The sequence below is a fragment of the Heloderma suspectum genome, chromosome 2 (assembly GCF_057233095.1).
Source record: "Heloderma suspectum isolate Gila_16-S chromosome 2, 16-S_ref, whole genome shotgun sequence".
In the NCBI taxonomy this organism is placed as follows: Eukaryota; Metazoa; Chordata; class Lepidosauria; order Squamata; family Helodermatidae; genus Heloderma; species Heloderma suspectum.
The window spans coordinates 46891747-46915673 of NC_139459.1; the positions used below are offsets into that span (position 1 = coordinate 46891747).

General features: G+C 41.8%; 1 protein-coding gene across 5 annotated transcripts in view; it reads left to right on the forward strand.

Moving 5' to 3' along the window:
* Positions 1-23927, forward strand: part of AP3B1 (adaptor related protein complex 3 subunit beta 1) — a 210811-nt gene that overhangs the window by 122242 nt on the left and 64642 nt on the right. The window contains exon 23 of one of the 5 annotated variants that reach the window (XM_084833387.1): positions 19508-19679. The exons of 3 other annotated variants lie outside the window; for them this stretch is intronic. In XM_084833387.1, the coding sequence (XP_084689513.1) occupies positions 19508-19597 (90 nt within the window). In that variant the 3' untranslated portion in view covers positions 19598-19679. Of the gene's footprint in view, positions 1-4959; positions 5169-19507; positions 19680-23927 lie in introns of those variants that run through there. One more of the 5 variants, XM_084833386.1, reaches the window with a different exon arrangement.

The window sequence follows — 23927 nt, forward strand, 5'->3', positions numbered from 1 at the left end:
TTGGGAACAATATATTGTAGATTATTTTTAAAACCCTGTGCCTACATGATAAAGTTTGTAAAATAAGCATTGCTCTTTTGCTAATCACTTTGCTAACTTTTGGCCCCCATAAACCTTGCTTACAAAGATCTTAACCACTTACAAATTCTGGACAAGTGTCCTAATTGCTAAATTGTCCTAATTGCTAAACTGCTAAACCTATGCTAAACTAGTAGCACAGAAACATATTTGCTTCTTACCAAAGGTATTCTTGAACTGCCTCACTTTGAGAAAAGAAGGTCTAATTTAGATTTTTAGATTTTTTTTCTGAAATCCTATGTTAACTCTTGAGAAACTGCTTATCATTTTTCTGGAGTGTCTGTGTACTAGTGAAAGTCTTGACCTGGCAATTAATGATGACACTTGGCTCAAAGCAGGCCTCATTAGGAAGTGCCTTCCACTGTCAGGCGGGGGAGGGGGGCACCACTGAAAAGGCCCTGTCCTTTGTTGTCATCCTCCAAATACCCCTCAAAGGAAGCACTTTGAAGAGCACCTCAGATGTTGATCATAGTGTACAGGTACGTTCATAGCAGTAGAGGTGTTTCATCAGATATTGCAATCCCAAGATTTATAAGGCTTTATAGGTCAAAACCAGCACCTTGAATTGGGCTCAAAACGTATAGGCAGCCAGTGCAAACCAGCCAGAATTGACATTATATCTTCGGATCTTCTGGCCACCACATTTTGCACAACTGCAGTTTCCAAACCAAAGGCAGCCTCAAGAAGAGCATGTTGCAGTAATCTAACCTGTAATCTAACCTGGAGGTTACCAGAACATACATTACTGAATCCAGGTTATCCCTGTCTAGATAGGGGCATAGCTGTGCTACCAGCCAAAGCTGGTGGAAGGCTTTCCATGCCACTGAGGCCACCCAAGCCTCAAGTGACAAAGATTACTCCAGGAGAACCCCCAGTCTACAAACCTGCTCCTTTGCAGGGGGAGTGCAACACCATCCAGGACAGGCTGAGCACCCTCAATATGGACCGAGGAACCACCCACTAACAGCATCTCGGTCTTGTCTATATTGAGCCTCAGTCAGACACCGATCTAGCACATCCACCACCTCAGCTGATGAAGATGAAAAGGAGAAATAGAGCTGTGTATCATCGGCATACTGATGATAACACAGTCCAAAGCTCCTGATTACCCCACTCAGTGGTTTCATCTAAATGTTAAATAGCATGGGGGACAAAATGGAACCCTGTGGAATCCATGAGGCCAAGCAATAACACCCAAGTACTACCTTCTGGAGCTGACCATCCAAGTAAGAATGAAACTACTGCAATGCAGTACCTACCACTCCGAACTCAGGCAATTGCCCATACCATGGTCGATGGTATTGAAAGCTGCCAAGAGATCAAGGAGAATCAACAGGGTCACATTCCCCCTGTCTCTCTCCTACCATTGGTCATCAGATAGGACAACCAAGGCTGTTTCTGTGCCAGAACCTACCCTGAACCCCAACTGAAATGGATCCAGATAATCAGTCTTATCCAAGAGCCTGTGGAGCTGGTCGGCAACTACCCAATTAAGGACCTTGCCCAGGAAAGGAACATTTGCCACCGGCCAAAGTTGTTGAGATCTTCAGGGTCCAGGGAGGATTTCTTCAGGAGTAGTCTTACTGCAGCCTCGTTCGGGCTGCCCAGGAGGACCACTCCCTCTCAGAAGGAGGCATTAATTGCCTCCCTGGACCAGTCAGCTGTTCCCTGCCTGCCAGTTTTATTAAGTCTGTTTTAATAATAGTGGATGGAAACAATAGGCTATTACAGTTGGTTTTTAATCCTAAAAAAACCCCTTAGCATAAAATGTAACCGAGATTCAAACAAAAACCTTCAAAATTACCCATATGCGAGGCAGCTTTTACCAAGGCAGGATACAATTGCCAGACAAGTCTAAACCAATTCAGTAAAAGTAGATGAGAAAGCAGCTTGTCTGGAAGCAACTGAGGCCATTGTGAATACATCATTTATCTAATGGTTTGTATTAATCTTATTTAGCTTTAAGGTTTGTGTGCTAAGTATTTTTGGCCATGTACAGTAAGGTAGTTTTACCCATGCAAGTCCATAGTATTGAACTGCCACACCAATGTAATATATCTTGTTTACACCATATGTGATAGGGACTGTAATAAGAGTGCCAAGAGCTAAAGTCCAATCAGTATAGAAGAGAATAGGTCTCCTATCGGAGCCTGTGTAATGCTCACTGTATTCATGTAGCCAGAGAAAATATATGGATGTCACTCCTAATTCCAAATAGGAATTATATAGTACCTGGTAAGTACCACCTCAGAATCATTTAAAAACTTATTTTATGTGCATACTAAATAGAAAGGAAAGTAAGCAACCTTCTAACACTTGCCTGATTGTATAGGAGGAGAGCTGAATCTACTATTTTTAGTGTACGGGAGCTTCCTCCAGAGACAGAGAATAATAGAATTATCGAATTTTAAAGTTGGAAGGTACCTTGGGGTTTCTAGTCCCTTGCTCAATGCAGGAATCTTGCAACTACAGCATCCTTGACAGAAGTAATACAACCTCTCCTAAATACCTCCAGTGAAGGAGAGCCAACCACCTCCCAAGACTGAAATATCAACATTTATTCATTTTATTTATGTAAATATTTCTGAACTGCTTTCCAGTCAATTTGAGATTCAAAGCAGTGTACAGTACAAAATTTAAAAAAATTCCAAATCATAAAACTTAAAACATAACCTTAAAATCTTGAAAGCAGGGCAACACAGGAACGAGAGCAATGATCAGTCCATACTGCCAGTTAAAGGACAGCCATGCTGACTAAAACATCTTTACTACTCTCCAAAAGGCAAGCAGTAAAGGAGCTTATCTAATCCCTTTGGGCCCTATCCCCACCAGCCTAACCTCATTTGGGGGCGGGGGCATGGAGCAGAGCCTCAGATAACTATCATAAAGTATGGGCAGGCACATATGAAAGCAGGTGGTCCTTCAGATATCCCTGCCCCAAGCGGTATGGTTTCTGTGCATCACACATGCAGGTTCTGCGCCTGCACAGAACCTTCATCATAACTTTGTAGAGCTAAGCCTTTTAGGCAGGAAGCCCACCCCCACCCCCATGCATGTCTAGAAGATGGCGTTTCTACCTTTCCCCTCAGTTTCTCTTTGACTGCTGTAGCTGCAGTATCGTTGAGAGCTTTCATCTGCTAAATCGCTGATATATCTTTTGGGAGATTGAGCTAAGTCTTCTCCATTTTTTTCTTCCTACCTATCTTCTTATTTTGTGTTGGGCTTTTTCACTCCTTCAAACTGTTTAGAGTTTTCTTTCCCTTTCGTGTGATACTGCCTCGGTGGGCCTCTTCAACGGCCCGTGGCCCTTCGGGGCCCGTTCCATTAATGTGCAGACTGTGGGAGGAAACTACTGTTGACAGATGGCCACAGTCTCTGCCTGTTCTGTTTGGGTGAAGGACATGTGGTAGAGTTGTGTACACATTGCCAAATATTTTCTAAACAAGCATGGCATAACCGCATTTCCCGCCTTCGTGCAGTACTGTGGGAGCATGACCTGCAGTCGACAGATCCAGTAAGATAGTCAAGATTACATGCAAAGCTGTCCCCCTCAATGGCTGTGGCATCATCATTGGCTTTAGTACCGTCTTTGTCAACTTCACCCCAACCATCAGTCTACCACTACAGTACCAAAGGGTACTGCGCCAGGGACCTACCCCTAGGCGGCACCTGCTGATACTGGATCACCCCATCCCTGAAAGCACCAAGTCCAAGCATTCTGCACTTACCAATACGATGACTGAGCCTAAAAAGAAAAAGAAGTCGAAGCCAAGAAATCGGGATACATGTTCACCAACACCCATGCCCTCACCTGCTTTGCAGGATGAGATGGCTGTCTCTCAGCAGAAACCTTTTCTGTCACCACCTCCTTCCTTGATGCAAAATCCCCCACAGATCTTCCCAGTATCTCTAAACGAGACTCATATTGCTGGCTCTGCTTCAAAGGGATAAATAAAGACTCCTCCCCCTGTCACTCTTGGACAGCTACCTCGTGCAGAGGCCCATGCACTGTCTCTCCAATACAGTTGTTCACTGGATTCCAGAAGGGACTTATTAATCTTCTGCTACTTGAGATATTCTGACTGGAGAAAAGAGATTGAGGCTCATCCTAGTGAGAATCATATAAGAGGAGATACTCTCGCTCTCCATCCTGTTCTTGGGACTGAAGGTAGCCAACGAGGGAAGCCCACCAAGACACTACAGAGAACATCCATGGTACTTTGAACTGTATCCTCCTTGAAGAGCCTTGCCTCTTATCAAGAAGGTCTCCACAGTACAAGCCAGCTTCTTACAAAAGCTTCAGTCCACCTCAGCAACTCTAACAAAATCTCCAGGATCAGAAATGGTATCACAGCTGTTACCCATCCTAACCACAGTGCTCCCAGCTGGCCCAGTAGTCTCAGCTCTTGAGGTATCATGGACACCAGTTCCTGTCACTCAAACTATGACTGTCATCACATGTGCCTCATACTGTCACTCTGGAAAACCCATTGGACCAGCCAACGCAGATAGAGGACAACTATCATTCAGATTTGTCTGAATCTGAGTCAGCCTTTCCCTCAGCTTCTTCTCCAGACCAAGCAGTTGGGGGTCATTCACTGCCATCACCTGCAGAGAGCAATCACCCCTACACCAAACAACTAATCTATATGGCCACATCCTTAGGATTAGATGTCCAGTGAGTTTTGTACCCCAATCAATGACCCAGTAATGGACTTGGTCCAGACTGAGACCATGGGACCTGTCGCATTAACTGTCCTCCTTTTTTTTCTCAAGGTGGCAAGGGAGTCCTAGAAAAAGCCTTCCTCTGCACTGCCAATGTCTAAACGAATGGAGAACGTCTACCACATCCAACACAAGGATTGTGCCTTTCTCTTTCAGCACCTGGACCTAACATCCATTATCATTGAGTCTGGCCTTAACAAGGCATCCTCAAAACCTCACTCTGCTCCAACCGACCACAAAGGGCACAAACTGGACACGACAGGATGAGAAAGGTATTCCACTGCTGCAGTATTGTTCGGCATCACAAATTACCAAAGATGCATGGCCTGCTACCAGCTCTTCTTGAGGCAGAAGACTGCCTCTCTGCTCAAATATCTGCCAGATGACAAGAAGGAAATGGCACATCTCTTTAAAAACAAAACTGTGACCTTAGCCCAGCAACAAGCCAACATGACCAAACATACAGCACATTGTGGAGCTAAATCAAAGGCAGGAGCCAATGCGCTACAGAGACATGCGGGTACAATCTGTAGGACTCGCTAAAGAGGCTTGATCCCACTTAGAGCATATGCCCTTTGTTGAACAAGGCCTATTTAAATCAACAACAGATGACACCTTAGATCATGTCTAGAAGATCAAGACCTCAGCCCAAAAGATGGGTGTGGGCATACCACAACAACCCTATTATTCACACCCTAAACCCTAGAACAGGTCTCAGTGCCAGCATCAGACGGCTTACCCATCCATTGATAGTTCCTTTTGAAAGTTGAGATCTCAGCAATCTAAACTCCTGTTCCTTTGATTCAGTACAGACAACAATTGCATTGAAAGTAAGGTGACAGAAGAAACAGCATCTTTGACCCACCAAGACCTGAGGGTACTGATTCCTTGACTGTTGGCACCCGGTTAAGCTGGTATTATGAGCCCTGGCGCTGCATCACCACCGCCAAACGGGTTCTTGCCATTGTGCTATATGGGAACATGACTGAATTCTATTCTCCCCCTTCGAGTCACCACAGGTTACAGTCCCCACTCCCCCTCACCTCATTGCTCCAGAAAGGGTCCATCAAGCAAATCAATCAAAGTTTTCATGTCCCAGTATTTTATGACAGAGAAAAAGATGAGGGCCTTCGGCCTATTCTAAACTTAAGAGACCACTCCACTAGGGCTGTTGCGTCTTCAGTTGCTTTTTTCTTCAGTTGCTTTGTTTCTCTTCATGAGTTATGAAGAGTTGCTACCTGGTCCCAGGCCATGATATTTGTCAAGCACTAATGCCTTGTTGTACGAGCAAGGAATGATACTTCCTTTGGAAGGGCAGTGCTTTCATCGATACTAACGGCATCTGATACTGGAGGTAGCATATAGCCATCTGGACTAGTAGCCATTGATAGCCTTTTCAATCCCCTTTTAAAGCCATCCAAATTGGTGTCCATCACTACATCTTGTGGTAGCAAATTCCATAGGTTAATTGTGTCTTCAGAGAAGAGAGTACTTCTCTGTGTGAAGAAGTACTTCCTTTTATCTGTCCTGAATCTCCCACCAATCAGCTTCATGGGACAATCTCAGGTTCTAGTATTATGAGATAGGGATCTGTCCACTTCCTCCACACCATGCATAATTTTGTATACTTCTATCATATCTCCACTTACTTGCCTGTTTTCTAAGCTAAACAGCCTCATATGTTGTAACCTTTCTTCATAGGAAAGAGAATTTAATTGAAAGGCAGAAGCCTAACCAAGAAAACGATCTATAACCAGACAGTATCATCATTCAGATGTTACATTCCTGATCCTCTATTGGCTGAATTCAGACATATTCCTCAGTCTACCAAACTAGACATGCTGGCTGGAGATGATGGGAGCCATAGTCCATAATCTGGCAGGCACCAGGTTGGGCAAAGCTGCACCATGATTTGGAGGATCTGGAGTAAATGATTAACTGTTCCCTCCTGCTCTCTCTTGCTTGCCTTAATGGAAGATTTCTTAGTGTGCTCAAACATAGTTTGCTGCAGCATCTGAACCTGTGTGCAATCATGGTTTGGTTGTTCAAACCACAGTTTGCTAGTTTTGAGTTCATTGCTTTCTCTGGTTTGAAGAAATCATGAAGTATTTTATTAAAACATAGAAGAGAGCACAGGAGGGGAGCACTCATGTTCATCACTCATTGCTCATATGATGTCTGAATGCAGCCAAACTAAAAATACCGTATATGAGCCTAATATTAAAGAAATATAGCAGTCACTAAGAGTATGTCATTCTGTTGAAAAATTCATAACTGCTTAACATTGTCAAAAGTTACAAATTCATAATGTGAAGGATCTGTTCAAGCTGACAAGTAACTGAATGCTTCGTGTTGTCTTCTCCACAGAACATTTGTTTTAATTAAAATAGGATAAATTTGTGTTTGTATAACATAGAGGTATGGAAGTTAATTAGCATGTTTTCAACAGATACTGCAAGGATAGCATTTTAAATTATGGTTAGTGGTGGTGAGACACAAATTCGCCTAGCACCCATAATGTTAAATAATATATTAACTTACATGTTCTGAAACTGACATAGAAAGTGTATACACACACACACACCTCAAATATGTGTGAGTTTTATAGTTCTTTTTTGTGCTGAATGGTCCTAGTGACCCTTGTAGAAGAGGATTTGTTGGATAGGGCTGCTTCAAACTTGACAGGTGTCCTACATATACTTTCATGAGGAAAATTGTATGAATGGTTCTATGATTCATTAGCTTAGCTCCCTAAGCTAAGGATAAAGGGCGAGTTTTGTATGTGCTGAGTTGGAGAAGATAACATATAACAAATATATGAGCCCCAAAACCACAACTATGTTTCCTCATGAAATATAGAAGGATAGACACTAATGAAGGTCTGAAATCTTGTCAAGATAAAACTGCCTAACATGACTTATCAAATGCAAGCAATGAATGATTCACAAACATTACAAATGTAATTGCTTAATATCTGAAAGTGTACAGTTGTTTTAAATCATAGTTATACATGACTACTCTCAATGAAACTTTCCAGTACATAAATTTCTAGGACTTTCTGTTTTCTAAAAAGCTTTTGTTTTAAATAAAAAACACATTGAATTGTGCTGATAAGATAATGGGAAGCCATGGAAATTATCTTTAGGTAATGATTTGAGACAATAACAAAACAATAACTCTATGTAAGTTTGTCATCTCAGAGAACTAGCTCACCCAGGGAGTTTGTAGCAGGAATGATAGAGCCCTGACAGAATCCCAATAGTATCCCGTCCTCCAACACCATGTCTACAGCATTGTATATAAGGGAAGCATGGTAGTGGATCGCTTCCATAGCTAAGGCAGCTCTACCTATCTTCACCATTCTGCACCCTAAGTGCAGTGTGCCTAGTTGGTTCCAGCTAGGTGCTTTACAGTATTTGTCAAACAGTGGCCCTGATACCTCATGCACTCATATCTTTTTAATTTGCATGTGGAATACCTCAGTATTAACTATTGAAAACCTAAGAAGAGCCCTGCTAGATCAGTCCAAAGGTCTGTCTAGTCCAGCATATTGTTCCACAGTAGCCAGCCAGATTCCTATGGGTAGTGCACAAGCAGGAGTGTAGTAGCACCCTTCCATACATGTTCCCCAGCCGTTGGTATTCAGATGCATACTGCCACTGATAATAGAGGTAGTATATAGGCATCATGACAGGTAGCCATCGGTAACCTTATCCCCATGAATCTATCAAGGTTAGGTTTAAAGCCATCCAAGTTGGCCACAGTCACTACATTTTTGTGGTAGCAAATTCCATCATTCGACCATGCAGCCTTTGAAAAAACATTTCCCTTTGTCTGTCCTGAAACTCGCACCTTTTACCTTCATTGGATGACACTGAGTTCTAGTATTATGAGAGAGGGGAAAAAATTATCCCTTCCACTTTCTCCACACCATGCATAATTTTATACACCGCTATCACATCCCCCCTTTTTTCCTCAGCTAAAAAGACAAAAATGTAGTAACCTTTCTCATAGGGGAGATGCTCCAGCCCCTGGAACATTTTGGTTGCCTTTTCTAAACCTTTTCTAGCTCTATGATGTCTTTTTTGAGGTGCGGTTATGAGGACTGTACACAATATTCTGGTTACACTATAGATTTGTATAAAGGCACTATGGTACTGGCACCTTTATTTTCAATTCCTTTCCTAATGATCCCCAACATGGATTTGCCTTTTTCATAGGAGCCGCACACTTGAGTCAATCTTTTCATCGAGTTACCACTACAACATCAAGGTCCCTTTCTTGGTCAATCTCTGCCAGCTCAGACTCATCAGCATATATGTGGAATTAGGACTTTTTGCACCAAGGTGCATCACTTTACACTCCTTTATATTGAATCACATTTTCCATTTTAATATCCATACCCCCAGCTGAGAGATCTTTTTTGGGCTCTTCACAATCCCTTTTTGTTTTAACCACCCTAAATAAGTTAGTGTTGTCAGCAAACTTGATCACCTCACTGCTCACCCTTAACTCCAGATCATTTATGAGCAAGTTAAAAAGCACTAGTCCCAATACAGATCTTTGGGGAATCCCCGTGTTCACATCCCTCATTGTGAGAACTGTCCATTTATTCCTACTCTCTGCTTCCTGTTCTTTAACCAGTTAAATGATCCATTGGGTTTTTGGTGACGGACTTTATCAAAAGTCCAAGTAAACAATGTCTACGGATCACCCTATCCACATGCTTCTTGACACTTTCAACCAACTCTAAAAGGATAGTGTAGCAGGGTTTCCCTATGCAGAAGCCATTTTTCTCCTTCAGCAAGGCTTGCCCTTCTATATGCTTCATAATTTTATCTTCTATAATCCTTTACACCAGTTTACCCAGAACAGACTTTAATTTAAGTGGCCTGTTATTTCCTGGATCCCCCCAGATACCTTTTAAAAAATTGGTGTTACATTGGTCACTTTCCAGTCCTCTGGCACAGAGGACAATTTTAGGGACAAGTTACATATTTCATTAAAGCAATTTCAAATTTGAGTTCTTTAAGAACTCTTGGATGGATACCATTTGGACCTAGTGATTTGTTCGTGATCAGTTTGTCAATAAGGTCTAGAATTGTATCTCCTATCATCATTATTTGCCTCAGTTCCTCAGAAGTCCTTCCTGAAAAAGTCAAATAAGTATTTCAGGCACATGTGTCTGCCCTGTATCCTCTGCAGTGAAGAAAGATGCAAAGAATTCTTTTAGCTTCTCTACCATCTCCTTATCTTCCTTTAGTACTCCTTTAATTCTCTTGTCAACTAACAGTCCAACTGCCTTGCTAGCTAGTTTCTTGCTTCTGATGTATTTAAATATGTTTTTTATTGTTGGTCTTAAGTTATTAGCAATATGCACCCCCAAATTCTTTTTGTTTGTTTTGCATCTCTTATTGACTGCTTGCATTTCTTTTGTACAAGGTTGTGATCTGTTTTGTTTTCCTCATTGGGGCACGACGTCCATTTTCTGAAGAAAGCTTTCTTTTTTCTAATGGCCTCCTTGATACTGCTTGTTTACTTATACAGATGATCTCTTGGACTTGGTGGTACCTTTGCTGACCTGTGGTATACATTCTCACTGAGGTTGTATTATTGTAGTTTTGGGTAATCCCCAAGCATTCTGGAGTAATTTGAGCCTCTTGACATTCCATTTCCTTTTCCTTTTTACCATTCCCCTCATTTTTTAGAAGTTTCCCCTTTTGAAGTCAAATTGGACTCTGTTGGACTTCCTTGGTAGTTTACCACTTTTATATAAATTATATGTTGATAGCACTGTGGTCACTGTTTTGAATTGGTTTAACATTTACATTTTGCACTAGGTCCTGGGCAACACTTAGGATTAAGTACAGGGTCGCTTCCCCTCTGGTCAGTTCCATGACTAACTACTCTAGGGCACAGTTGCTTAGGGTATCTAGACATTTTACCTCTTTGTCATGACTGGAGCATGTTTTTACCTAGTAATTCTGAGGATAATTGAAGTTACCCATTACTACAATCCATTCTCCTTTGGATTCCTCCCTGATTTGTTTTTCATCTCAAGATCACCTGAAGCATTTTGGCCAATGGGTCACTAGCATGTCCCCAGTACTAAATTACTTTTGGGGTCTGGTATTGTTATCCACAGTGATTCTGGGGAGGAATCTGCCTCTCTTGAAGTTTCTAGTTTGTTTAGCACTATATCCTCTTTGACATATAGCATCACCCTACTCCACAGTGCCTATCCTTCCTGTGGGGTATGTATCCAGAGATGATCATATCTCACTTGTTCGCTGTGTTACACAAGGTACTGTGTGCCTACTATCTATGTTCTCCTTTAAAACTGAACGCTCTCAACTACCCCCATCCTGGTTCAGAGGCTTCTAACATTAGCACAGAAACACCTGTACATACTGTCCCTCTCCAAATGTCTCCAACTTGTGCGTTTTCCCCTATTGCCCTTGAATCTCTTTGGCTGTCATGTTCTATTGTATGCTCATGGCCTGTTTCTACCCTGTCCTCCTTTGGGCAATAAAAAACATTTTCACCCTCTTCCACTAGGGATGATTCATCCAGAACTGGAAGCTCCCCAGGGGTCAGATTAAAAGCTGCTTTACCAGCTTTTTGATGTTAAGCACCAGCAGTCTGTTTAAGACTTCCCTGTGGGGCTAGGCATAGAGGATAGAAGTATGCCATACAGGAAGATCTTCCCAGCCCAGTTACCATCTAATTGAAGTTGAGAGAGAATTCTGCCTTTTCCTCAGAAAAGATGATCAGTTCAGACTTTGCATACATGCAAACAGGTCCTACCTGTAAAGTACTTGAAATAGCATACTGTTCTTTGAGTTGTCCCATACATTTGCACACCTATATGATGGCTGCCAGGCAGCTCTCAACAGGACCTGTAAAAGGCAAAAGGGAAATGTTCATCTCTTCTATGAATTTACAAAAGGAGTTAATTTTCTGATAATTCAGATGATTGTGCCTTCTGAAATACAGTCTTCTACAATAGAGTTAAGACCCAAACTAGATGTGGGACTGAATCCAGATTTAGTCAAACTTAGAGCAGACCCATTGAAGATGGGAGTTAAATTCGTCTGACTAACTTAACTTCCACCAATTTCAGTGGGTCTGCTCTAAGTATGCCCAAATTTGGATCCAGCCAAAAAATGATATTTCTTTATATGCTTGGTGGCACCCAAAAGCAAAAGGGTTATATAGGTGAGAGTTGCTGAATCTCCCACATCAGCATGGCTTAACCTCCAACCCAGGCTTACTTTCAGTATTGAAACTAGTTTGGAGAAAAATCATCTCAGAAGATAGACTGAAGGCAGTTGAGCCACAGGTGGGAGAAGGAGTCATCTCAAACACCCAACCATCCCCCATATCCTCTTTGCTGTTTAAATCAAATCAACACACACTTTATCTGTGATTGGAGCAGACCTCCATTTGAGATGGATCTACCGCTGTTATGTCTTTTTGTTAGAATATTTGATTTATTTAAACTTTTATACTACTATTTTCTTTATAAAATCAAATCGAAGGGGCGTCTCCCCCAATTCATAATACATAAAACACAATAAAAACACTGGAAAATGCAAAAATCAGTCTCATACATTAAAACCTAAACAGTTCAGCATAAACATAGGGAGATAAAACATTAGCCCACACATGGCCTGGTTGCATGATCAAACAGCTGTGGCCTGTGCCAGAAGCCATTTTGAATATTCAAGCTGCAACCATAGCTTGTTGTGTTGTCCAAACCCAGCGCGGGTGGGTTGTGCAAGGGTTAAATAACCCTCACAGAACCCATGGCCTGTTTTAGGGTTGTTTAGCCCTCATAGAACCCATGCCCTCCTGGTATCGTTGACATGACAAGTCACAGCTTGAATTTTCAGGATGATGCCCATGGGCACTATGGCTCGCATTGGCTTAAATAAGCCACAGTGAGCTGCAGCAATCATGAGAACCCAGTCACTGAAAGCTCATCAGAATAAAAAGGTCTTAGCAGCTCACTTAAAGCTTAAAAGAAAGGAAGCCAACTCAACATCTCTAGGGAGGGATTTCTATAACCTCAGTGCTGCAATAGAAAAGGCCCTTATTTTTCTGCAGAAGCCAATTGCTGAGAATCATCTGTTGGTTCTGAAATGATTACTGTGTCTGAGAGTTCCAAACTTTTGTAACAAGGGGAATCACTTAGCAGCTCTTTGCCTGATACAAGGACCTTGCTTCAGGTGAATAATAGATTCAGGTAGGGAAGTTTGTGTTTTGCTGCAACATACTAACCTATCCAGTGACTGCTTATCTAGAACAATGCCTCCTACATATCATACAGACATGTAGTAAAAACACAATCTAAACGAGAAAGTAATGGGTGAAACCTTCAAGATTATTTTCAGGAAACTGATAATAAGAGTAAGAACATTTTTACATTTGCACTCCCATTTGTTCATCTCTAACCTAATGCTAGTTTCTCATCTGTATAGCTACTGAGCTAGTCCTAAACATGCAGAGTCTAATTGCTTTAATGTTCATGCATGCTACCTTTCCTTATGTTCAAAACGTTAATGTATTTTAATATAATTGTCCCCCTTCAAGCTTCTTTATAGGGAAGCCTTTCGCACTTCAATTTTTCTAAAATAAGTTCCTGTTTACTGGAGGCTAACTATTTTTCATATTTAAGAAATGTGTTTGAAATAGTGCATATACGGAAACACTATTCCTGAAGAGGTCACACCTCTCATAATTTTTTTGCCACAGATTAAATGATGAAGGTATTTTGGGAACTTTGTATACATCAAGGATTATAAACCCATAAGAAATCAAGATAGTAGCACTGCCTTGTTATCCTTCCTTCAAATATCTCAAATTTTTATCTGTATGACTGGCATATTTAAATACAAAACTACTATTAGGATTTCAGGTATAAAATGTAAATAATATGCATAGCATTAGTCCATGTGTGATTGTGGTTATGGATGGTTTTTGTTAGGAAATCACAAATCTTACATTTTGTCAATAAAATCAGTCTCTTTAAAATTTCAATCACATCGTTCTAAGGTAACATTTACCTCCTCACATCTTTAGCAGCTATCAGACATGACATGGGACATATTCATTGACCCTAAAAATTTTCATCAGATTCATGCACTGAAAGGGGGCAGCCCCAGCCAGACAAGAGGCTCATTTCAATTTTAACGGCTGTAATTAAAGGTTAATTCACTGAGTCAGGATTAACGAGGAAAGTACAAATGATAGGCAAGCAGCTGCCTTTATAATACAAGATTAGAACAATGCAATTACAATAAGAATTAGAAAAAATCAACTTCCTGAAAGGTTCTGTAATGAATGAACTGCATTTCTCTGCTGCTAATTGTGCTACTTAAGCATGAGGATGGTACAGCAATCATTTTATTGTAATATCTCTTGATCAACAATGTCTAACAAGGTAGTTTTCTAAATACAGCAATCACAATAGATACATTGAGAACATACTATGATCATTGACAGTGGTTGAAAAGAGCAATGATTGCCATTATGCTATGCTATTGTGAGTTTCCTAAACTAGTGTATACACACATGTGCGCATGCGCGCGCACACACAACACTCATTTTAAGCTGCTCTGGGATGATTGGAACACTTTTGCACTCGAGTTTGTGTTGGTAAATAAAGTTAGTTTTTTGTATATCTTACTACAGGGTACCAACTGGTATATGTATAATAGTGATTCATTTAAGCATAGAGGAGGGTGTCATGTGAAAAGCAATAGTGTTTCAGATATTCTTTAAAAGATCCTGATTTTGAAGTAAACTGAAGTATTGCAAGGTATTTTAGGGAATAATGCTATCTTTTTAAATGGGCCATTTGCCACTGACATCTTAAAATTGGTGACATATATGTTACATTTGGTTTTTTGTCTGGTGTCATAGGATTCAGAAAAGTTGAAAGCGTTTGTGCTTATAGATGCAAAGAAAATAATTGTACATCATAAATTGGAGATGTAGAAAATTACCCCTTAAACTCAGTTTCCATAGAAAGAATTTGCATTTTGTCGATCATTTTTGAAGTGCTTTAGGATAATAAATCTGTATGCTGGGATACATAGGAGTATTGATGCTTAAAACCTAATAATCCAGCAGCATCGTCCCAGGAAAAATATATAGTGCTGTTTGAAGATTATGTAGCCCGTGATATGAAAAGCCATGAGCTCAATGCTGCTATTGCTGTGGAAATGGATTGTAAGCATAATATAGATTTGCTTGATAAAATTATTATTTTTGCTAAGCAGATGACAGCTGGCAAATCTGTCTCATATATACTATAAGTCACAGAAATCTATGGATTATCATTGATATTTAGATCAACCTGTATTGTTTGGCTCAAAAACTGGGCCAACATGCTGTTTCTTACATTATTTTGACATTAAGAGCTCCAAGAAATAGTATTTAAGCTGCTTTTGGTACGGGCAGTTGATAACTTTTCATTCATAATTAGCTCATAGAGAACCGAGAGACATTGCAGGGAAATTGAACTGTCAGTGGGTAGAAACAAGCATTTGACCTCATCACATTGAGTGGGGCCCATCATAATTTGTTCATTTGGTGCCCATCAGCCCAGCCTCATCTCTCATACGGCACCTCGCTGACCTTCCCTCTCCAATTCCACTCAGTTCAGCTTTAATTATGACTCTGCAGACCCGAAGAAATATTGCAGCTTGCTCTCAAAAACCCTGAACTGCCACTCACCAAAAGATTGGTTTTTAACAGGTAATAAATGCCCAGAGGAAATGGTGCTGTGTCCCACACAGAGCACAGGAGCTCCTTTGGAGATTTTCCTGTCTCTCAAGTATCCTAATGCCTAGTGGATTTTTTTTTATTTCAGAAATAACATATTATGCTTGTTGACAAGCTCAGTGCTGTGCAAAAACAATGTAAGCTTTATTGAAAAGGGGAGGGGGGCTTCAGCTAGGTCAAATAGTTATTCTGATAAGCAATTTTTAAGAAACTAGTTAATGAATTGTGGCTGAAAGTTTTAATTGACTTAATCAACTGGTAATCAACTACAGTTTTAAACACAGATTAAAATTTGCCCTTCAATTTAACCAGTGGGCCCCCAAGTTTGAAGGCACACCACTGTACAAATCATGCAGACATGTTGGCTACCTCCACCTAGTGCTAAATTCGGTGGAAAAGAAACTTAAAGGTTGATTTTGCTTTTAATGTTGTATCTAAACATCACATCTTATTTTAAATTCTTATGTGAATCACTATGCCTTGCCTTAATAAGAACCAAAGACGATGTAAGGTGACTGCTGAAATTAGTCATCTTACACATCTGGATTTTCCACCACACTGCTGAGGTTTGAACTTGTTTGCTTTGACACCACTGTAGCTCTAGCAAGTTACAGTTAAAGGGAGTAGTCACTATTTTAGATTACCAACTTGAAGAAAAATATTAGATGGCCTTTCTTTTAAACATGAAGAAATAACTTAGAATTTGATTAACAAAAGAAGCTGCAGTCTTCAGTATCTTCAATAGGACTGTTCTATTCATGCAGATAATGTGAATTAATTTAAATGCAATTAATTAAAAGCCAGGTGATCAGCTTGTTGTTGTTGTTCAGTCATTAAGTCGTGTCCGACTCTTCGTGACCCCATGGACCATAGCACGCCAGGCCTTTCTGTCCTCCGCTCTCTCCCGGAGCATGCTCAAGTTCATATTCATTGCATCGGTGATGCTATCTAGCCATCTCATCCTCTGCCGTCCCCTTCTCCTTTTGCCTTCAGTCTTTCCCAGCATCATGGTCTTTTCCACTGAGTTTTCTCTTCGCATTAGGTGGCCAAAATATTGGAGCTTCAGCTTCAGTATCTGTCCTTCCAATGAGCACTCAGGGTTGATTTCCTTTAGGATGGACTGATTTGACCTCCTTGCAGTCCAGGGGACTTGTAAGAGTCTTTTCCAGCACCACAGTTTGAAGGTGATCAGCTACAAAATTTTAATTGGTTGACTATTATTATACCATTTTAAAACTAACAGTTTCTTGCCTGAGGTTTTAAAATATTTGAGCTAGGTACTCAAGGAAAATTAGAACTGCAATGCTACTTTATCTCAAATTAAGTAAATGTGCATTAAATTTTGTACACACTTAGTAATTTTGCTACTCTAATAACCAGGTTTTGCATTATTCAGTGTTCTGAAATCTTTTAGTAGAACTACAGTTCACCGCTACCAATTGTTCCAAGATGGGTTTGTTCAATAACCTTTGAGACATAGATTTGACAACACACTGCCAAAAAAACCCAGTTCTGGCTCCAAAAATGTGTCCCTAAAGACTCCAAAGCAAATAAAAGTATTCAAAACTACAGTGTATCCTTGTAGTGAATGTGAAACTGTCAGCAGGATTTTCAGGTCATTTGACAAAAAGGATACAGGTGCAGTAGCTAGCATTGAAGGTGACTGCTATTTTCATCAATCACTTTGCCTTTCTTTAAGTTGATACATAATGGACCCCTTCAATCAGCTTCCTTGTTCTTTGTCACTTGTTTAGGAAAAAGAAAAAAAGGTAGAAAGGCTGGGCTTTAAAGTCAAGGTTAAAAAATGAATTGTTTCTTATTTACACAAGGTGGGGGATGTCGGTGTGAGCAGGGGCTCTTCATAAAATGTTGAGTTTGTCAATGGGTGATAATAGTCAGTTTGAAGCTTCCTTTATACAGACCTTGAGCAGTGATGGTGCTTGTCAAAGCAATGCGTTCAAACAAGAATTTGGAAGTAAGATGTTGCTCAGTGGCAAAGCTGAAACACATTCAAGACAATGCATTAATAAATATAAACTTTATGTTTTGAGGTCACAATGCGATTCAGTGCTAACTTTGTTTAATAATTGGAGAAAGAGGGCGAGAGACTGTGTTTATACGTAGGCTCTGGGCTTTCAGACAGTGTCATGCTTTCCTGATGTACTATTCATAATTTCATGTACAAAATATTGCAGAGCCCTCTACCCCCAATCTTTAGAAAAAACCTTACTCTATACTGGGGGCAAGCAGCCTTTTGAGAAACTGTCCTGAGCAGTCATGGGAGGTGTGGCAATGGACAAGTAACCTGCCCAAAAGACTAAGTGAGGCAGAAGTGTGGTCTGAGCCCCAACAGACTAAACAACTCCTTTGAACCCACAGTTTTTAGCACCAACAAAAAAACCTATTTCACAGCAATCCCAACTGCTGGTAAGAAAATGTGTTAATTAAAAAAAATAAGTGGGAGGTGTAGGGCATCTTGGCAGGTGCCAAGAAAAGTGTCTGAGGGTGCATTTGTGCCTGCAGGCACCATCTTGCCTACCCCTGCTCTATGCTACCAAACCTCTTCCTTCACACCAGACTGGCTGCGCTGTGAATGAGACACCTCCCTCTACATGTATACAAAATGAGCCCTAAAATCAGAATGTGTCTGTGTGTGCATTTGCATGTTTGTGCATGTGCTTAGTGTCACACACACACATACTCTGCAAGGTGTGTAAGTTGCTTTCGAAACCTACAGTGCATAATGTGTTCATTTTGAATTTCTTACATAAAATGCATAAATCAAAAGATAGGGCAATCACTGTTGTTCCCGAAATTCCCATATCTGATACAAGGTGAGTTCTGTAAAATAGTCTAATGGTTGTTGAACACTACGTTTTACTTATTTTTTTTATAAAGTCAGCAAACAAAGATTAGATCCGGACCCAGCATACTTAGAGTTTTTTTGTTGTTTATTCGATCAGTTGCTTCCAACTCTTCATGACTTCATGGACCAGCTCACGCCAGAGCTTCCTATCAGCCGTCGCCACCCCCAGCTCCCCCAAGGTCGAGCCCGTCACCTCCAGAATATCATCCATCCACCTTGCCCTTGGTTGGCTCCTCTTCTTTGGCCTTCCACTTTCCCTAGCATCAGCATCTTCTCCAGGGTATCCTGTCTTCTCATTATGTGGCCAGAGTACTTCAGTTTTGCCTTTAAGATCATTCCCTCAAGTGAGCAGTCTGGCTTTATTTCCTGGAGTATGGACTGTTTTTATCTTCTTGCAGTCCAAGGCACTCTCAGAATTTTCCTCCAGCACCACAGTTCAAAAGCGTCTATCTTCCTTCGCTCAGCCTTCCTTATGGTCCAGCCCTCGCAGCCATAGTTTACTACGGGGAATATCATTGCTTGAACTATGCGGACCTTTGTTGTCAGTGTGATGTCTCTGCTCTTAACTATTTTATCAAGATTTGTCATTGCTGTCCTCCCAAGAAGTAAACGTCTTCTGATTTCCTGGCTGCAGTCAGCATCTGCAGTAATCTTTGCGCCTAGAAAGACAAAGTCTGTCACTGTCTCCATGTTTTCTCCCTCTATTTACCAGTTATCAATCAAGCTGGTTGCCATAATCTTGGTTTTTTTGAGGTTGAACTGCAACCCAGCTTTTGCACTTTCTTCTTTTACCTTCGTCATGAGGTTCCTCAGCTCCTTCTCACTTTCAGCCATCAGAGTGGTATCATGTGCATATCTGAGATTGTTAATGTTTCTTCCAGCGATTTTAACTCCAGATAGATCCATTTAAATCAGTGGGACTTCAGTTAGTCAAGACTAACGTTTCATTGATTTCAATGGCTCTACTCTAAGTATGGCTAAGTCTAAATCTAACAAATTGAACAATCAGTATTTTTTGCCCTGATTCTTTTTTTCTTGACTCCTCAGGCTATCTGTAATGGCTCCTCATTTTCCTTGCAACATTTTGCCTCAGCAGTGCGATCTAGAAAAATCCTGGTAAAGGAGTTAGGTACATGACTATTGGGTCCAAGAGACTCTCTTCTACATAAATGAATAGCTTTCTACTGGTGTTAAGGATCTTTCCTAGAGGTTGGTATGATTCAAATGTAGGGATCAGTAGGGATGGTGGGCACAGTTCAGGTCTCTCCTGCCTTTATTCATGATTTTGTTTTGGGTGCCACAATCACTGTTTCAGTTCAAGCTGCTATTTCCCAGTAGTTAGTTGACATTCTGAGGGTCAGTTGTCCACACAGCCACTTTCAAACTAGTACAGTCAGGGCCAGAAATATTGGAACAAGGTTAGCTGTTTTGGCAGTTGGCCTCTGTACACCACCACATTGACGTTGAAAGGAAACAGCAAAGGATTTTCATCCAGGTATTAAAGGCGATCCTTAAGTTTGAAATGATGTTGGTTTGTTCCATTACTTATGAGCCACCAACGATGAGTGTGTGTGTATGCCACTGGCTGTCCTTCCTGAATGGTTAGTGCCCCACTTTTGTCACACCCCTTGAATTACAGCTGAAAGTCCTGACGTCACTCCCATCTGGGTGTGTTTCCTTTTAACTTCAATGTGGTGGTGTACAGAGGCCAACTGCCAAAACAGTTATCCTTGTTCTGATATTTCTGGCCCTGACTGTATGTAGTCTGAAGAATGCAATCCTGCACACGGTTCATGGGTACTTCCTAGGAGCCCACCTTAGGCAGGGATGGGCAACTTATGGCCCTCCTGATGTTTTTGCCTACAACTCCCCATTATCCCTCACCTTCACTATGCTGGCTAAGGCTGATGGGAGTTGTAGGCCAAAATATCTGGAGGGCCCATCCCTGCCCTTAGGTAATACCTTACATTTATTTTTTTGATTTGTATCCCACCTTTCTTCCAAAAAATGTCACTCATGGCAGCTGGGACACTGAAGCTGTCTGGTCATGAGTGAGATCTTGATCCAACCCCTATTACACCTTCAAGTGCCAGAAAAGATTCTTCCACAGTGAGTAGCTTCATACAAAATAGAGATCTGCAAGGGATTTGAATATCCTGTTCCCACCTACATCTCTGCCATGTCTGAAATCACAATTTGGGAGAGCAATCTCTTTCTCTCATTGGTAACAAACATTAATAGGAAAAGAGGGTGGGATGAACACAAAAGCACAGAAGATGCTGGTCTCTTCTCTCTATTATTTATTTATTTGAAACATTTGTATCCCACCCTATATTATTAGGATCTCAGGGTGGCGTACAGATAAAATCAGTTTAAACAGTGTAAAACAATAAATAATTGAAATCGCTAAAAACATATTAAATCATTACGCTAGCTAATACCAATTTAAAATCTAAAACAATAAAACAGTTAAAAGAGCATGCAAACACAGGGAATCCAATTAGCCCTTAAAGGCTTTGGTAAAAAGCCGTGATTTAACTTGGCGCCGAAATGAAACCAGTGTCTGAGCCAATCAGGCCTCCAAAGCCTCCACAACTGGGGTGTCACAGCAGAAAAAGCCCTCTCCCACATCCCACCATAGAGTATGTCTCGCACTGGTGGGACGCAGAGGAGGCCTTCTCCAACAGATCTCAGTCCTCCAGTAGGCATATATCAGGGGAGGTACTCCCTCAAATATCGAGGTCCCAACCTGCTTAGGGCTTTAAATGTCATCACTAGCACCTTGAATTCTGACTGGAAACCTATTGGCAACCAGTACAATTCCTTTAAGATTGTGTTATGTGATCTTTACATGCTGTTCCAGTGAACAGACTAGCTGCTGCATTTTGTACTAGCTGCAACTTCTGAGTCATCTTTGAGGGCAGCCCTACATAAAGTGCATTGCAGTAGTCTAATCAGGAAGTTACCAGCCCGTGCACTACTGTGGCTAGGTTATCCCTGTCCAGGAAAGGCTGTAGCTGGTGGATCAGCTAAAGCTGGCCCCAAGTACTCCGGGTCACAGAGTCCACCTGGGGCTCCAGTGACAGGGATGGATCTAGGAGTACTCCCAAGCTATGCACCTCTTCCTTCAGGGGGAGTGCAGCCCCATCCAGGACAGGTCGCTTACCCAGTTCCTGGACTTGGGAACCACCAGTCCACAGAGCTTCCATCTTGTTAGGATTCAGCTTCAGTTTATTGGCCCTCATCCAGCCCATTACAACCTCCAGGCACTGGTCCAGCACCTTCACTGCCCGAGCTGATTCTGACGACAAGGAGAAGTAGAGCTGAGCATCATCAGCATACTGGTGACACCCCACCCCCAAACTCCTAATGACCTCACTCAATGGCTTCATATAGATGTTGAACAGCATGAGGGATAGACTAGAACTCTGTGGCATCCCACTGCTTAATAGCCATGGGATAGAGCAGGAATCCCCCAATACCACTCTCTGGAATTGGTCCTACAGGTAGGAGCGGAACCAATGTAGCACAGTGCCCCCAACTCCCATCCTGCTACATTCTCTATGTCAGGTTCCTTCATCCACTCTCTCTTCGCAATCAACATACTCCAAGATACCAGGCTTCAGGCTTACTACTTTATTAGTTAATAACCGGGTTCTTTGCAGATGCAAATTCTAGGAAAGTCTCAGGCTGCAAAGGAAACAGCTACTCCACACAATTATGAATACTAATTGAGGAGCCGAAGTGGAAGTGAGAGAAGTTGCCAGCAGTTTGAACAAAAGCTTCCTGGCCAGACTAATTTAGGGGGGACGCCCCTCCCTTACGGTTGCCCCCCTCCCCACATAGGCTATCACGCATAGCCAACCTGGAGGAGCATCTGAGCTCCACCTCTAACTTTTCCCACTTTGCTCTGCGATGGACCCTAGCATCCCTCAAGTCATGCCCCTCACTCTCCTCCTCCTCCCCCGAGACCTGGGTTCTCATGGAGAAGGAAAGGGGGGGCCCTTCAGGTCAAGCCTGTGTGCCAAGGTCTTGAGAAGAACCCCTTGCCATATCTGAGCTCACTAGGGAGGGCCGGTTCTGGCTGTTCCCATTCCGAGTCTGAGCTGCTAACTATCTCCACACGCTCAGATTCATTCCTGACTCTCTGTACATTTCACAGGTGGGGCAATTATGGGAATTACCAGCTCTGGATAGGATTGTACTCCTTGTGAAGGAGCAAGTTCACAGTTTGGGGATGCTCCTGGATTCATTGCTGTTATTGGAGGCCCAAGTGACCTTTGAGGCTAGGAGCACGTACTGTGAGCTTTGGCTGGTATGCCAACTGCACCCATTTTTGGACAGCGATAGGCAGGCCACTGTGATCCATGCACTGGTAACCTCAAGATTAGATTACTGTAATGTCCTCTATGTGGGGCTGCCCTTCAGGCTGGTTCAGAAGCTGCAGCTAGTGCAGAATGCAGCAGCTAGGTTACTGACTGGAGTCCCTTGCCACACGCATATTACACCTGTGTTAAAGGATCTACACTAGCTGCCATTCGGCTACTGAGCTAGGTTTGAGGTATTGGTATTAGTATACAAAACCCTATACAGCTCAGGACCAGATTAGCTCAAGGAACGTCTCCCCTTATACCAACCTCCCAGGCTATTGCAATCTTCAGGGGAGGCCCTGTGCTATAGCCCATGGATTTCTGTTTGGCAGCAACACAGATGTGCCTTCTCTGCAGTAGCACCTGCCCTGTGGAATGATCTCCCCTCTGAGGTATATCAGGCCTCAACACTGGTGTGTTCTAGGTGTTTATTGAAAATGTATATGTTTACTTTGGTTTTTCCATAGGCATGAGTTTTGTGTACCAGCCTTATGTGTATGGATGTGTAATGTATTCTTTTGTAAACAGCTTCAGGAATTGTTTCAAATGAGAAACTGTATGTCAATAATGCTAATAAACAAATACATTTCTCTGCAGAGAAAAAGAGGAGGCTTAGAAGTGGGGCGGGGTTGGGAAATCTTTCTATTCATGAACAGTGGTAGTATGTGCATTGGCAATTCATGTGTCCCTCACCACTCTGCCTCCTTTCCTTATTCTCCTGTACTTCTCTCTTCTAACTGTGAGTGATAGAAGGGGTAGGACAACTACCACTGTACTGGGAAAAATCCCTAAAATGATGAACCGTCCGCATTCGTATACGTTTTGTTTAATGCTTATGTTCGCTAATCTTTTAACTAAAAATAGATACAAATAGTTGGCCTGTGTGTTGTGTGCAGCACCATCTGTGCATCCCTACCATGTATAGTGTATGGAGAGAGTTGTCAGACACATACAGAAACCTGGGTCTGGGATGAAGGCATATGTATGGTGTCTGAAGACATGAACAGGCCCCAATAAAAGTCAACTGTTGTCCTTATTGCACCGTCAAACCTGCAGAAACATTCTTGTTACATGCTCCCGATATGAACCTGCCTGTA